The sequence below is a fragment of the Sorex fumeus genome, unplaced genomic scaffold, assembly GCF_029834395.1.
Source record: "Sorex fumeus unplaced genomic scaffold, SorFum_2.1 ptg000193l, whole genome shotgun sequence".
Lineage (NCBI taxonomy): Eukaryota > Metazoa > Chordata > Mammalia > Eulipotyphla > Soricidae > Sorex > Sorex fumeus.
Genome location: NW_026606250.1, coordinates 1,739,637 through 1,755,782, shown reverse-complemented (window position 1 = coordinate 1,755,782; position 16,146 = coordinate 1,739,637). Strand labels below are relative to the sequence as shown.

At 72.3% G+C, this 16,146-nt stretch overlaps 2 protein-coding genes across 2 annotated transcripts; one reads left to right on the top strand and one right to left on the bottom strand.

Moving 5' to 3' along the window:
* Nucleotides 1–12,009, top strand: HELZ2 (helicase with zinc finger 2). The gene is given in 20 exon segments (XM_056108035.1): nt 1–959; nt 961–1,122; nt 1,207–1,390; nt 1,547–1,654; nt 1,762–2,279; nt 2,360–3,001; nt 3,609–4,392; nt 4,497–4,572; nt 4,638–8,241; nt 8,329–8,435; nt 8,508–8,639; nt 8,709–8,870; nt 8,939–9,086; nt 9,160–9,276; nt 9,359–9,551; nt 9,635–9,769; nt 9,863–10,081; nt 10,241–10,397; nt 10,476–10,643; nt 11,368–12,009. Coding segments are annotated over 20 exon segments (8,598 nt in total). The 5' UTR covers nt 1–102; the 3' UTR covers nt 11,493–12,009.
* Nucleotides 12,010–12,783: 774 nt separating this feature from the next.
* On the bottom strand, nt 12,784–13,820 carry FNDC11 (fibronectin type III domain containing 11). The gene has a single exon (XM_056108037.1). It carries the CDS (start codon nt 13,812–13,814, stop codon nt 12,813–12,815), a length of 1,002 nt encoding a protein of 333 aa, XP_055964012.1. The 5' UTR covers nt 13,815–13,820; the 3' UTR covers nt 12,784–12,812.
* Between the last annotated feature and the right edge of the window lie 2,326 nt (nt 13,821–16,146).

The window sequence follows — 16,146 nt, the reverse complement described above, 5'->3', positions numbered from 1 at the left end:
GTGAGTGCTGTGTGTCTGTGGGTGTGGCCTCCTGGGCTGACTCATCCTCTCCCTCCCAGGCGTCTCCTGGTGGGGCAGCAGCCCCTGCGCACCTGCTGACCCATGGCCCATGACGCCGCCTTTCGGACCCGGCCGGCACTGGGCGCGATGTCCCCCGGGAACGGCCGGGCGCCCGCCGGCGCTGGGGCCTCCAAGGAGCCCTGCCTGGCCCGGCTGCAGGCGCAGGTGGACCTGTCCCTGGCCTGCCCCCGCTGCACGCAGCGGCTGAACGAGAGCACCTACCTGCTGCGTGGCGTGGAGCACGAGTGCCCGCGGGAGATCCTCCTGGCCCGCCGGAAGGGCGCGGCGCCCAGCAAGCCCTGGCGCAAGGTGGACCGGCGGCCCAGCTTCCCGCGGCCGGCGCGGTACGAGGTCTGCCGCTACTACAAGCCGGGCCTGGGCTGCCGGCGCCACCGCAACCAGTGCACCTTCGCGCGCAGCCCCGAGGAGGCGCTGGTGTGGACGTGGGAGCGGGAGTCCGGCGCGGGCCGGCCCTGGCTGAAGGCCGCCCTGCTGGGGGGCGCGGTCGGGGGCAGCCCCGCCGACGCCATCCGCGCCGAGTTCGGCGGCCGCTTCCAGCTGCTCTGCACCCACTGCTTCCGCCGCTCGCCTCCTCGCCTCAGTCCCGTCGACGCCCAGGGCCGCTGCGGCGCCCACGGGGCCTGCCCGGCCCTGCTGGCGCACGTGAGCGCCGACGGCCACAGCAAGCAGCAGGTGGTGGAGGTGCGGGCCCAGCCGCAGTACGGCCAGCCGCTGGCCTTCTGCATGTTCGTGGGCCGCGGCCGGCCCTGCAGGCACGGGGCGGCGCGGTGCCAGTACGCGCACAGTGCCGTGGAGATGGCCGTGTGGGAGGCCGAGCAGCTGGGCGGGCTGCGGCGGGGGGCCCTGCTCGCGCCCCCCGGAGCCGGCCCCCCAGGTGCGGCTGTACTGCCCGGCCTGCCTGCTGTCCTGCGGCTCGCCCGAGGCCTTCGAGAACCACTGCGCCTCCCTGGAGCACAGGCAGATGGTGGCCCTGGAGCCGGCCGCCACCTGGGGCCACCGCAGCCCGCCCGCCGGCCTGACCTCCTTCGAGCTCTGCCCCAGGTGAGGGCAGGGGCCACGCCGGGCCTGCGCAGGGAGGGTGAGGCCCCCGGGGCGGTGCTCCCCTGCTGACTCTGCCCCCCGCAGGCCCGAGCACTGTGAGTACGGGCGGCTCTGCACCAAGGCCCACTCCCCGGAGGAGCTCGTCGAGTGGACCCGGCGGGCCGAGAGTGTGCGGCTGCGGGAGGAGGCCGCCTGGAAGGAAGGGCTGATGCCCTACCAGGAGCGGCTGCTGGACGAGTATCAGCGCAGCGGGAGCGAGCTGCTGGTGGTGAGTGCGGGCAGGGCGGCGAGGGTGAGCAGGGGGGAAGGGTGGGGTAGAGGGAAGGGCAGAGGCCGAGGGGCGGCTCCGCGGGCGAGGTGCGGGCGCGGCTGGGTGGGGTGGGGCCGGGCATCGCCGGCGCCTGCTGAGGCCGTGTCCTTGCAGCTGGCTGAGGCCGTGGAGGGCGTGTCGGCCTCCTGTGACCAGCCCCTGCTGCTCCGGGCAGCCCACAAGGTGACGCAGCACAGCTGGACGTTCACCCTGCGCTCCGAGGTGAGTCCCCACGTCCGTCCGTGCCCGGGGCCCTGCGGTGGGAGCGGCCGGCTGGCTGGGCCGGGGCTGCCCGTGGCCACGGGGGCTGAGCCGCGTCCTCTCCCCAGGCGCCCCTGCAGCACGTGGCCTTGCTCAGGCAGGAGCCCGGCGCCACCTTCTCGCTGGTGGCCCCCGGCCTGCCCCCAGGGCAGCAGTACGCCTGCGGTGAGCGGTTCCGGGGGCCCGACGCGCCCCTGCAGGCCCGGGTGACCGTGCAGGTGCTCAGCGCCTCCTTCGGCACCTTCGAGCAGTGGCTGGCCTTCGACTTCGGCTGCCGGCCCGTGCTGCTGCGGAAGCTGACCCTGCAGCTGGGCCAGGAGCGCTGCCCGGGGCCCCGGGCGCCCCCCGCCCCCGCCCCACCGCCGCCGCTGGAGCGCTGGCACACGGGCAACCGCCATGTCGTGCCCAGCGTGGAGCGCTCGACCGAGCAGGCCACCCTGCTGGCCAAGTACAAGGGGCCCGACCTGGCTCTGGACTTCAGCCGCGGCGGCCAGGCCCCGGGGCCCATGTCCTGCGCCAACTACCGCCAGAGGATGCACCAGTTCCTCTACGAGGAAGAGGCGGCACAGCAGCGGCTGGTGGCCAAGTGTGTGGGCCTGGTGGGCACGGGGGCGGGCAGGCCCGTGTGGCCCCAGCCCGCTGACCCCTGCGCTCCTCCTTGTACAGGCTGAACCTGCGGGGCCCGGTGTCCCTCCAGACGTCCCTGCAGACGCCCGCCCTGGGCCTGGTGCTCGCGCCCCCGGGCGCCCTCTACGCAGAGGTGCCCGTGCCCCCCTCCCTGACGCCGGACACGGACCAGGGCTTCCTGCTGGGCCGGGCGGTGAGCACCGTGCTGGTGGCCCCGGTGCCCGCCCCGGACCTCACGGTGTTCGAGGCGCGGCTGGAGAGCCGGGCCAGCTGGGAGCAGGCCCTGTGGCTGCTGCTGCCCGCGCACTGCTGCCAGGCCCTGGGGCTGCAGGCCGGCTGCAGCCGCGTCCTGGAGGTGCAGTTCCAGGTGGACCCCCTGGTCTTCCGCCGGTGGCACCAGGCAGTGGACGCGCTGGCCGACGTGCGCCTGGTGGTGCCTGACCTGCAGGCCAGTGCGCTGCCCCGGCCCCTGCCCCGCCCGCCCACGGTGCACGGCAACCGCAAGCAGAAGCTGGCCGTGGCGGCCATTGTGGGCACCCACCCCGGCGGCCCCGCGCCCGTGGCCCCCCTGCTCATCTACGGCCCCTTCGGCACGGGCAAGACCTACACGCTGGCCATGGCCTCCCTGGAGGTGGTGCGGCAGCCGGACGCCAGGGTGCTCATCTGCACACACACCAACAGGTGAGCGCGGGCACCACGCCCGCTGGGCTCGCGGGACGCTCCCCTCCCTCCGCAGACTCTGCCTCTGCACGCGCTCACGAGTGTCCAGCCGCCCCGCTGCTTCTGCCTGCGGGGGGCGGGCGTTCTCCTCGCCACGCTGCCAAGCTGTGGTGCCGGCTCTCAGTCGCCCGCTGCCGGAGGGCGGCAGCCGAGGGCAGGGGGACCCCGGCCTCTGGACCCCCGGGTGCTCTGGGCAGTGAGCCCTGCTCTGCCTCTCTGTCGTGCCCGCGGCCGGCTCCGCGCCTCCTCCAGGAAGCCTTCCCTGGCCACGTCACTGCTCTCTGCCGCTGTGGGGTCCTCCTCGCCAGGCTCTGACTTTCCCCAGCTCCTCACCTCCAGGAAGCCCTCCCTGACCACCCAGGCTCTCTCTGCTGCCGCTCCATCCTCATCGGGTCTGACCTGCCTTTGTTTCTTTATCTGTGTGTCTGTCCCCTCTGCTGCCATGGACACTCTGCGGGGGCAGGACACGGCCTTGTTTGAAGCGCCGACCTCCGGGCAGGGCTGGCCCACAGCAGGTGCTGCGGCCGGCCGCGGCCATGGCCCCACGCGCCCCTCTCCCCCCCCCCAGCGCGGCCGACATCTACATCCGGGAGCACTTCCATGGCCATGTCCTCAGCGGCCACCCCGAGGCAGCGCCGCTGCGGGTGATGTTCACGGATCGGCCGCCCGGGCAGACGGACGCGGTCACGCTGCAGTACTGCTGCCTGAGCGCCGACCGCCAGGCCTTCCGGCCGCCCAGCAGCGCCGAGCTGGAGCGGCACCGCATCCTGGTGGCCACCACGGCCCAGGCGCGGCAGCTGCGGGTCCCCGCCGGCTTCTTCTCGCACATCTTCCTCGACGAGGCCGCCCAGATGCTGGAGTGCGAGGCCCTGGTGCCGCTCGGCCACGCCACGGCCAACACCTGCGTGGTGCTGGCGGGTGACCACATGCAGGTCACGCCCCGGCTCTTCAGCGTGCCGCGGGACCGGGCGGCCGGCCACACGCTGCTGCACCGGCTCTTCCGGCACTACCAGCAGCAGCCGGACGAGGCCGCCCGGCACAGCCGCATCATCTTCCACGAGAACTACCGCTGCACCGAGGCCATCATCCGCTTCGTGGCCCGCCACTTCTACGCGGCCAAGGGCAACCCCATCCACGCCAGCGGCAAGGTGCCGCGCCACCCCCACCTCTACCCGCTCATGTTCTGCCACGTGGCCGGCTGCCCGGAGCGTGACCTGTCCATGACGTCCTGGCTCAACCCGGCCGAGATCAGCCAGGTGGTGGAGAAGGTGCAGGAGCTCGTGGGCACCTGGCCACACTGCTGGGGCAGCTGCGAGCAGGGGCAGATCTGCGTCGTCTCCCACGGCGCCCAGGTGAGCCGGCCCTTCGGGGCCGAGGGACCCACCCCCGGCCGGGCTGGGCCGGGGCGGAGGAGCCCGGGCCCTCGCGACTGAGGGCCCACGGCCGTGCCCCACAGGTGAGCGCCCTGCGGCAGGAGCTGAGGCGACGGAGCCTGGGCCAGGTGTCCGTGGGCAGCTTCGAGATCCTGCCAGGTGGGTGCCCGGAGGCGGGGACGGGCTCCCGGCGCCGGCCCGCGCCTGACCCTGCCCTCCCACAGGCCGAGAGTTCCGCGTGGTGGTCCTCAGCACGGTGCACACCTGCCGCAGCCTGCAGAGCCCTGGCGCGCCCAGCCCCGACTTCTTCGTCGACGCGCGGGTGCTCAACACCATCCTGACCCGCGCCCAGTCGCAGGTGGTGGCCGTGGGCGACGCCGTGGCCCTCTGCTCCGTCGGGGCCTGCAGCAAACTGTGGAAGAGCTTCATCCGGGAGTGCGTGGAGCATCACAGCGTCTGCCCCCCGGACCTGTCGCTGGAGCAGGTCGAGGGCGGTGTGGCAGCCCAGCGGCGCTGGGCCCGCGGGCCCCTGGACCTGCCGGCACCCCGGGGCCCCGCGGCGGGGGCCGCGAGCCCTGGAAGCCCTGCCGGGGGTGGGCCTGAGGCCAAGCCTGGGGCACCAGGCCCTGAGACGGCGGCCTCCGGGGAGAGGGAGGAGGCGGCCGCGGTGGCCGTGGGTGACGGGGTGCTCTCAGGCCCCGGGGCTGCCGCGGGGGCCGAGTCCGACTTCTGGCTGTTCGAGGGGGAGCTGGACCCCGAGGACTCCATCCTGCAGGAGCTGCTGGACGAGAGTCTGAAGATGGCCGTGCTGGTGCAGGAGGACGGGCTGCTGGACACGGTGGCCAGGCCCCGGTCCCCGCAGCAGGCCCGGCAGTACGTGAACCTGCCGCGGGCCATGCTGTGCACGCTCCTGCGGGCCGAGCCCGAGCGGTACCGGCGCTGCACACTCGTGCAGGAGACCTTCGAGCGGGCCACTGCGGTGCCGCTGGACGAGGGGGGCTCGGGGCCCATCCAGCTGAGGGGCCGCCTGCGCTGCGGCATGGCCTTCACCGGGGACGAGGTGGTGGTGAAGCTCGGTGACCCGGGCCCCGGGCAGCCGCAGGGCTGCGTGGTGGGGGTGCTCCAGCGCCGGCAGCAGGAACTGGTGTTCGTCTGCCGCATGGACGAGTGGGACCCGCGCATCATGACGCCCATCGACGGCTCCGTGACCAAGATCTTTGTGGCGGAGCTGCGGGACCCGCAGGAGGTGCCCCTGCACCGGCTGGCACGGGGCCGCCTGGAGCGGGCGGGGACCGAGCGGCTGCCACACAGCGCTCGCCGCAGGCGGCTCTTCCGCGTGTGCGTGGTGCTGTGGCGCGAGCGCTTCTACTGCCCGCTGGGCGTCGTCCTAGAGGTGCTGCCCGAGGCCTCCAACTGGGAGCACGGCGTCCACGCCCTGGACCTGGAGTACAGCCTAAAGCCCCCATCGGCGGAGCCCGCGGCCGTCACGGGGGCCCTGCGGAAGTACCGCGCGGAGCTGGGCAAGGTGCCCCCCTGCCGGCAGGACTGCCGCGGCATCCTCACCTTCACCGTGGACCCGCCGGACGCCTGCAACCTGGACGACGCCATCAGCGTCCGGGACCTGGGCCTCAGGTACGAGGTAGCCGTGCACATCACCGACGTGGCCAGCTGTGTGCCCAGGGACGGCGTCCTGGACGCCGAGGCCCGCAGGCGGGGCACGGCCTTCTACGCCCCCAACCGGGAGCCCGTGCCCATGCTGCCCGCCAGCCTCTGCCAGCAGGCGCTCAGCCTCCTGCCCGGCCAGGACCGCCTGGCCATCTCCCTCTTCCTCACCGTGGAGAAGGGCAGCGACCGGCTCAAGGACGTCCGCTTCGCGCCCTCGCTGGTGCGCTCCGACTGGCGGCTGTCCTACGCGGAGGCGGAGCAGCTCATCCGGCAGCACCCGGGGGCCGGCTTGGAGCTGCCCACCAGCCTGGACTCGGTGGCCGCCTGCGTGGCGGCCGCCTGCTACCTCTCCCGGGTGCTGCGTGGGCGCCGGCTGCAGCAGGCCTGCTGCTACGAGCCCCCAGACGAGGACAGCGAGCTGGGCTTCCGCGCGGCCCACAGCATGGTCAAGGAGTACATGATCCAGTTCAACAGCCTGGCGGCCGAGTTCCTGGTGGGCAGCGAGGCCACGCGGGAGGTCACCCCGCTGCGCTGGCAGCCGGCGCCCGCCCGACAGCAGCTGGAGGCGCTGGGTCGGAAGCACGCGGCCTGGCTGCCCCTCTCGCTGCCCCTGGCCCAGCGCCTGGGGGCCCACGGGCCCCCGGCCGCCCAGCTGCCCCTGCTGGCTGCCCTCTGGGGGCGCATCCAGCAGGCAGCCCGGGCCGGGGACCTGCCGCTGCTGGTGGACCTGGTGACCACGGACGACCTGCACCCCGCCCTGCTGCCCGTGGTGTTGGACTTCCACCGGGCGCTGGCCCGCTCCGCGTTCTGCCGCTCCGGGCCGGGCCCGCAGCCGCCGCGGGGCCACTACTCCCTGCAGGTGGACTGCTACACCTGGGCCTCCTCGCCCATCCGCAGGTACCTGGACCTGGTGCTGCAGCGGCAGCTGCTGCACGTGCTGGGCTGCGGGGGCGCCGCCTACAGCGCCCAGGACATCGACGGGCTCTGCCAGGAGTTCGGCCACCAGCACGCACGCGCCCAGGCCTACCAGCGCCGGGCCCGGAGCCTGCACCTGGCCGAGCGGCTCAGCGCCCAGCCGTGGGCCAAGCTGGGCGTGGCGGTGGACGTAGAGGCGGGCGCCCGCTGCTTCCGGCTGCTCTTCCCCGCCGACCCCGACAGCCTGCCAGACCCCTGCCCGGTGCCCTACCGCGCCCTGCAGCTGGCCGAGCCCCCGCGGGCCCTGGAGGGCCGGCCCGGCCTGCGGCTCACCTGGCGGCGTCGCATCTACTCGGTGCGGGAGGACACAGCCTGCCTGCCACTGCCCGGCGCCCTGCTTGACGCCCACCGCCGGCCCGTGGACTCGGCCCTGTGGCAGCGGCTGCTGGAGCTGGTGCAGGGGCAGTGCTGGCCCGAGGCGGCCGCCCTGGTGCGGGAGCAGGGCGCGGCGGAGCCGGAGCCCCTGGAGCTGGGCCAGGCGCGGCGGAGCCCCTGCGGGCTGTTCGTGGAGGTCTGGCGGGACCTGCGCGCGGGCGACGTGCTGAGCGTGCAGCTGGGCCCGGCCCTGCAGCATGGCTTCCTGGCGCCGGCGCTGCAGCTCTGGGCCGTGGCGCCGGGCCTCAGCCTGTGCCTGGAGCACGTGGAGCGGCCGGGACCCTGCTTCTCGGGCCTCGAGCTCCAGGCGGGGCGCGACCGCTGCCAGGACGTGGCCGAGTACGTGAGCGTGTGGCGGCCGTTCTGCGCGCTGGAGGCGGTCACCAGCGCGGTGGCTGAGAACGAGTCCATCACGCTGCAGGGCGTGCGCATCTCCTGGAGCCCCGAGCGGACCCCGCAGGGCCAGCTGCAGGGCACCTTCCGGCTGGGCTCGGACCTCCTGCTCCGCCACTGCATCAACGTCAGCTTCAGCCACTGTTACCTCTGCATCCGGCTGGACGGGCTGCAGCCTGCCCGGGCCCCCGCCAGCCCGGGCCCGGCGCCCCCCTTCACCACAGACCCCGACACCTTCACCTGGGTGGCCCACGGGCTGACGGAGGGCACGGAGGAGGAGGAGGACCGGAATGGGCTCATCACCGGCAGGCTCGTGCCCTTCTGCGTCCAGCAGATGGCCATGGGGCAGGTGCCCGCGCAGGTGCTGAGGCCTGACGCCCGGTTCACCGTCGAGGTGCTGCCCAAGCAGCTCCCTGACATGTGAGTGGCGCGGGACGGCGGGCGGGCGGGCTGAGGGGCGGCCCTGCCGGTGGCCCCGTCAACACGCTCTGCCGTCTGTCCCCGCAGCCGTAAGGAAGAGGCCGTGTGTGGGCTGGACAGGGCCTCACAGCTGGTCATCAGCATCGCGCTCGGCCAGCCCCTGGCGCTGCCCCGCCAGCAGCTCCCGCACAGAGGTGAGTGGCCCCGCCCCGCCCCACCCTACCCCACGTGGGGCCTGCGCCCTGCTCAGAGACCCCCTTCCTCAGGGATCCCCGGCAGGCTCCTGGAGCAGAGGGTCTTCGACATCCCGCACAGCCGCCACAAGCTGAACCCCAGCCAGACCGAGGCCGTCCGGGAGGCCCTGAAGAAGCGGTTCACGGTCATCCAGGGCCCGCCAGGTGGGGTCCTGTCGGGGAGCCCGGGGGGAGGGCCGGGGGGCCGGCCGGCCTCACTGCCTCTGCCCGCAGGCACGGGGAAGACCGTGGTGGCCCTCCACATCGTCTTCTGGTTCCACAAGTCCAACGAGGAGCGGGCGCCGGCCAGCAGCGGCCTGGGCAGGAGGAAGTCCCAGGGGGGCCCCCACATCCTCTACTGCGGACCCTCGAACAAGTCGGTGGACGTCTTGGCAGGTGCGCAGGCGCCCCCGGGTGGGGACCGCGGGGCCGAGCAGGCCCACTCACGCCCCGCCTGCCCCCAGGTCTGCTCCTGAGCAGGGCGGCAGAGCTGAGGCCCCTCCGTGTGTACAGCGAGCAGGCCGAGGGCACCGAGTTCCCCCTGCCCGGTGTGGGCAGCAGGGGCCTGTCCAGGAGGAGCCCCGGGGAGGGGCGGCCGAACCAAGCCCTCAGGTGGGCCTGCGTGGGGTCTGCGCCCGGGAGGGTGTGCGGCCGGGGACCCCTGTGACTCGCCCTCCCCCCCCAGGAGCATCAGCCTGCACCACCGCATCCGGCAGCCGCCCAACCCCTGCGCCTCGGCCATCAGGGCCTTTGACGCGCGGCTGCGGAACGGGGAAATCCTGTCCAGAGAGGAGCTTGCGAAGTGAGTGGGCCAGGCCCGGGCTCCCGGGTGGCCGGACGCTGTCCACTCCGCCCCCTGCTGACCGGCGCCGTGCCTACCCCAGGTACCGGGAAGTGCTGAGCCAGGCACGGAACTTCGAGCTGGCGCAGCACCGCGTGATCCTCTGCACGTGCTCCTGCGCGGCCGCGGCCAGCCTCAAGAAGCTGCACGTGTGGCAGGTGCTGGTGGACGAGGCCGGCATGGCCACCGAGCCCGAGACCCTCATCCCCCTGGTGAACTTCCCCAGGGCCGAGAAGGTGGGTGGCAGCACCGCCTCGCTGGCTCTGCCTGCCGGGGGGGGGGGCAGGGCGAGGGACCAACTCTGCCGCCTGCCGCGCAGGTGGTCCTTCTGGGGGACCACAAGCAGCTGCGGCCCGTGGTCAAGAACGACCAGCTGCAGGCCCTGGGCCTGGACCGGTCCCTCTTCGAGCGGTACCACAAGGACGCCTTCATGCTGGACACGCAGTACCGCATGGTGAGCAGGGGGCCCGGCCTCTCCCTCCCCGGCGGTCTCGGGGCCTAGGTGGGCAGCCAGTGGCCCGGCCTGGCCCGCATCCTTGTCTTGCAGCACAAGGGCATCTGTGCCTTCCCGTCCATGGAGTTCTACCAGAACCAGCTGAAGACCTGGCCGGAGCTTCGGCGGGCGCCCAGCGTCCTGGGCCACCCCGGCAGGGCCAGCTGCCCTGTCATCTTCGGCCACATCCAGGGCCACGAGCAGAGTCTGCTGGTGTCCACAGATGAAGGGAATGAGAACTCCAAAGCCAACCTGGAGGAGGTGGACCAGGTGGTGAGTGGCCATGGAACCCCAGGGGACACCGTCTACCTCCGGCCAGGGAGGACTTCCCGGAGGAGGCGGCAGAGGAGTGGTGAGAACAGGCCTGGCCCTGGAGGCCAGGGCAGGAGGCTCCAGGCCGTTTGCACAGCACCGCCACCCTCGCCCCTTCAGGTTCACATTGCCAAGGAGCTGATTCTGGGGCGCACGGTGCAGCCCGAGGAAATCGCCATCCTCACGCCGTACAATGCCCAGGCCGCAGAGATCAGCAAGCTCCTGGCCTCCAAGGGCCTCAGGGGAGTGACCGTGTCCTCCATCACCAAGAGCCAGGGTAGAGCCAGGGTGAGGCTGGGCGGGCACGGCGGGGGTGGCCTGGGGCTCGGCCCGGCTCACGACGCTCCCTCTGCAGGCAGCGAGTGGCGCTACGTGCTGGTGAGCACCGTGCGCTCCTGTCCCGAGGCCGACGTGGACCAGCGGCCCACCAAGGGCTGGCTGAAGAAGTTCCTGGGCTTCGTGGTGGACCCCAACCAAGTGAACGTGGCCATCACCCGTGCCCAGGAGGGGCTCTGCCTCATCGGTGAGGCCACCTTGGGGTCCAGGGAGGGCTTCTGGGGTGGGGCGGGGCGGGACGGGGCGGGACATACTCCAGGGCGGGGCCTATCCCTGTGGGTAGGTCTATCCTGGGGCGGGGCCTATCCCTGTGGGCGGGGCCTATCCCGGGGCGGGGCCTATCCCTGTGGGCGGGGCCTGTCCCGGGGCGGGGCCTGTCCCTGTGGGCAGGTCTATCCCGAGGTGGGGCCTACCCAGGGGTGGGGCCTATGCATGTGGGCGGGGCCTGCCCGGCCTTTCCTGGGGCGGGGCTTACCCCTGTGGGCGGGTCTATTCCGGGGTGGGACCTACCCCAGGGGCGGGGCCTATCCCGGGGCGGGACCTTACCCCTGTGGGCGGGTCTATTCCGGGGTGGGACCTACCCCAGGGGCGGGGCCTATCCCGGGGCGGGACCTTACCCCTGTGGGCGGGTCTATTCCGGGGTGGGACCTACCCCAGGGGCGGGGCCTACCCCGGGGCGGGACCTTACCCCTGTGGGCGGGTCTATTCCGGGGTGGGACCTATCCCAGGGGCGGGGCCTATCCCTCCCGGGGCGGGTCTCTCCCAGGGGCGGGGTCTATCCCAGGGGCGGACCTAGCCCTGTAGGCGGGGCTCCTCCGGGGCGGGGGGTGGTCTATCCTCGGGGGCGGAGCCTGTCCCGGGGCGGGGCCTGTCCCGGGGGCGGGGCTCCCGCTGACCGCGCACCCTTGCAGGAAACCAAGTCCTCCTGCGCTGCTGCCCGCTCTGGCGCCGGCTTCTCGAATTCTGCGAGGAGCAGCAGAGCTTGGTGCCGGCCGCCCAGATCCAGGTCCGGAAGAAGCCTGCTGTCTTCTCCTGAAAGCCCAGCTCCTGCCCTGGCTCTTCCTGGACACCGCAGGGAAGTCCCGGGCCGCGGGCGGGCCGCTGGGGGTCCTTCAGCCCCGCCCCAGGGCTGCCCGGGCAGCTCGGCCTTCTTTTCTGTTTCAGGAAGCCCCGCCGGCCCCTCAGCGCCGCCCAGGGCAAGGAGCCCCTCCCGGACCCGGACGGGGGCCCTTCTGCCTACCTCTGCGGGCCCCGCCTCCGCCCGCCCCTCCTCCTGCCGCTCAGCTGCTGTGCGATACTCGGGGGGCGGCCTGCGGCGCGGGCCCCCGCCCCTCCCCCAGGCGGCTCGGGCCCCGTGCAATTCCCCTCCCCGCCGCGTGGCGGCGCCGCGCGCCCCGCCCACACGCAGAGGGCTTACCGCCGCGGTGCCGGGAAGTGTGTGATTGATGTTTTCTACAAATCATATTTCTACATTCCAATTTTTATGTATTTTCTTGGACCCTGACTTATATGATCAAATCTTAATTTTTATTATAAAGACCAATCTGAAAGCGCCTGTCGTTTGGAGGTGTCTGCTCCATCGGAGACCTCAGGATGCCCCTCGTCTTGCTTTGGGTGAAGCGTGGGACACTCGGGTGCCCTGGCAAGGGCCCTGGGTCACAACAGGGGGTTGTTCCGGCTCCACTGTCCACCCAGGCCTGGGAACTGCCCCGAGCAGGGAGTCCCCTCTGTCCAGGCCTGCCCAGAAAAGGGAAAAGCACATTCACTCCAGGCGGCCCTAAACACCAAAGTTTAGTCCTGATCTGAGATGCACTTGAGCACTGGAGGCGGAACCTTCCCTGCTTGAGTCCCGGAGAGTTTCCTGGAGGGATGGACATGCTAGCTTCCGTGGCACTGAGTGGGAACCAGGATGGAGGCCAGGGTGGGCGGCAGGAGAACAGGGGATTTTAAGGCAGGAGAGTGTGCAGGAGGGAAACAGCCCTTCTGTTGGCTGTCCTGCTCTGGGTGGGGGGGCACCAACAAGGCCCTAGCACACAGCCCAGCATGGCCTCGGGCCTGCATGTGGGCCTGGGGGGGCCGGGTCACAGCAGAGTGCTGTCAGCAGACTAGAGGCGGGCTGAGGTCAGGGCAGGTGAGTGAGTGGGGGGCTCAGGGCGGGTACTCCAGCGGCTTGGGGCAGGCGTGCAGGGGACCTGAGTGCCGTCCGGAGGCTTCTGCTCAGGGTTCTGGAAGGTGCAGCCTGCGGCGTGGCTGGGCTGCTGGGAGAGGCTGACACTGGAGGGCTGCTACGAGAACGAGTCGCCTGTGTCTGTGTGGTGTTTATACTCCTCTTTATTAGTGGATAAATACTAGAAAATCATCTCTCGGGAGGTGCGGTCAGGGACGGGCTGGGCTTGCCCAGCCGGTGGGGGGCAGGCCCCTCGGGGGGCCCTGGCTTGGTCTGCAGGGTCAGGCTGTCCCTCCAGGGCTCATACACCAGCGTGTAGCTCTCTGCCCGCTTGACGGTGAACCTGTAGCAGCGGTTGGGCAGCAGGTTGTGGATGTCGAAGGTGCAGGCAGCCACGGGGATGACGCCCCTCTGCGCGCCCTCCTGCTGGCTCCGCGGGTCCAGCAGTTTGAAGCGCAGCTCGAACTGCTCGGGTGTGGCCGGCTGCACGGTGACAAACCAGCGCAGACTCGCCCAGTCTCGGTGCGCCACTGACTCCTTGCGGTCGAACATGACGGGCATCTTGGTGCTCAGCATGAGCCGGATGTGGGGGACCTTGGTGGCACCGACGTCGGACACCAGGCGGTGCTTGATGTGCAGACGCCCCGGCACCATCATGGCCAGGAAGCTGTCCATGACGGCCGACAAGTCCGCCAGCCGCCGCTCCACCAGCCCCCAGCCCGCCAGGAAGGGCCGGGGGTCGGGGGACTCGAGCAGCGCGTCCAGCTGGGCGCGGCCACGGTCCAGCTGCTCCAGGAGGTCCCCGAGCAGCAGCAGCTGGATCTGGGTCTGGGCCGTGCCCACCTTCTTCATGCGCTGGAACTTCCAGGGGTCGATGAGCTGGAACATGGTGTTGGGCAGGGCCAGCGGGTTCTGGTCGCCCAGGGCCAGGTGTTTGGGGAGGACCTCGATGTAGTAGGAGCACTTCCGGAGCAGCTCCATGCGGGCGTGGTGCCTCCTGAGGAGGTGAGGGCTCAGGTCCGAGCTCAGGAACTCCCGCAGCGCCGCCCGGCGTCCCATGTAGGTCCTCCAAGCCTCGGGCTCCAGCAGCTGCCCGTCCTCCGCCTCCTCGGCGTCCTCCTGCTCCAGGAAGGGCTGGGGACTGTCCAGCTTCATTTTGTCCAGGCCCAGGCCCGTCACCTGGGAGTTCATTGTCTGGGAGCTGGTGGGGGAGGGCGGGCTGTCAGGAGCAGGTGCAGGCACAGCTCCGGGAAGAGGCAGCACTGGGCCGGGCCTGCATCATGGTTCTGGGGCCAGACGTTCTGGGGCTGGGCGAGGTGCGGTTCTGCGCAAAGGGAGTGGGCCCTCGGGACAGGACTGCCCCCAGCGCCTGCCTGCACCCTCCCTGCAGAGCCCAGGACAGATGCCCCAGGCCCTCACCGGAGGCTGAGCCTGCAGGGGAAGTGGCACCGGGGTGCCTGCCCTGCCGGCCCTCTGACGCTCACGCCCCGTCCAGGGTCAGGCCCCCTTCCCAGCACACAGGGGGGGGACAGGACGGGTGGACCCCTGGCAGCCTCAGGGTCTCCGCAGCCTCTGGGTTCCAGGAGAGGAGAAGGCGGGAGGCTGCAGACCCCTGAGGAGAGGGTGTGGGGGCGTCGCCCTGCACGCGGCCCCTCCCGGCCCCGCCCCCCTCCCCCCCCCCCCCCCGCGCCTCCGCCTCCCGGCCCCGCACCCACTTGCCCTGTGTCTGGGAGCCGAGCGCAGGCTGCCCCGAGCCGGGGCCCAGCCTCGAGGAGCCGCGTGCCCGTTGCCATGGGGACCGCCCGCCTCTGTGACGCCGCCCGCGCGACCCCGGCCCTGCGCGGCGGGAAGAACCCGTGGACTCGCTCGCGGAGGCCGCCCTGTGCCCCCTGGGGCCCCGCCGTCACTGGGTGGGCGCCCGGCTGGCACCAGCCCCTGCAGCGGTCCAGCGGAGGCCGCCCTGTGCCCCCTGGGGCCCCGCCGTCACTGGGTGGGCGGCTGGCACCAGCCCCTGCAGCGGTCCAGCGGAGGCCGCCCTGTGCCCACTGGGGCCCCGCCGTCACTGCGTGGGCGGCTGGCACCAGCCCCTGCAGCGGTCCAGCGGAGGCCGCCCTGTGCCCCCTGGGGCCCCGCCGTCACTGGGTGGGCGGCTGGCACCAGCCCCTGCAGTGGTCCAGCGGAGGCCGCCCTGTGCCCACTGGGGCCCCGCCGTCACTGCGTGGGCGGCTGGCACCAGCCCCTGCAGCGGTCCAGCGGAGGCCGCCCTGTGCCCCCTGGGGCCCCGCCGTCACTGGGTGGGCGGCTGGCACCAGCCCCTGCAGCGGTCCAGCGGAGGCCGCCCTGTGCCCCCTGGGGCCCCGCCGTCACTGCGTGGGCGGCTGGCACCAGCCCCTGCAGCGGTCCAGCGGAGGCCGCCCTGTGCCCACTGGGGCCCCGCCGTCACTGCGTGGGCGGCTGGCACCAGCCCCTGCAGCGGTCCAGCGGAGGCCGCCCTGTGCCCACTGGGGCCCCCGCCGTCACTGCGTGGGCGGCTGGCACCAGCCCCTGCAGCGGTCCAGCGGAGGTCGCCCTGTGCCCACTGGGGCCCCGCCGTCACTGCGTGGGCGGCTGGCACCAGCCCCTGCAGCGGTCCAGCTCCCGGCAGGGAGAGGCCAGTGGCTCTGCCGTGGGGGACGGTGCTCAGAGGCCGGACGCTCAGTCAGGACCACCAGGGCCCCGCGGGAGCGGCTGGGCATGGGACGAAGCCAGCAGGCTGCCTCGGATCCCGCCTCGGCCTCCACCCGGGGCTCTGCCTCTCCCCTGCGCCTGGACGCGAGGGCGGGCTGGCTGGCCGCTGGGCTGGGCTGGTGTGTCCTGACCCAGCCTCACCCAGTCCCCCATTTGCCCCTTCTTGACACTGGTGTCCCGTGCCCCCCTAAGCAGAGGTCAGCTTGAGTGAGGGTCAGCTGTATCCCCACCGTCCCCCTGAGTGTGGGTCAGCTGTCCTGCTGCCTTGCCGTATCTCCTTGCGGGTCTCTCTCCACCAGATGCAGAGAGCTGAGCTTGTTGGCCCTAAGCCACCCGAGCAGGGAGTGGTCCCCAGGCGACCCAGGGTGCTCCCACGGAGCCCCCTGGTCAGCCAAACTTGCCCTCCTCTGCACATTTGGCAAATCTTCCTGCATGGCGCTGGGAATGGAGCGCGGGGTCTCCGCACACACTAGGACTGCCCTTGCCCGGCCACACCCAGGCCTTGGTCGGTTTGCAAGAGACCAGCAGTTGTCACAGAGCCCCCGGGTCTATGAAACCCCGGCGGTCTAGGCGGGAGCTTGGGCCAAAGGCAGGTGTGGCCCCTCCCCTCCGCGCCAGGGACCCTCCGACCCCGCCCGCCGCCTCCCCTAGGCCCCGCCCACAGCCCCTCCCTAGCCTTCCTGCGCGGCCCTCCGCCCATTAGGGCTCGCCCCGAAGTCTTGAGTCCCGCCCCGAAGAGGCCCCGTCCACTGAGGTCCCCCCTGACATCCTCGGGCAGTTCCTCACTGTCCCGTCC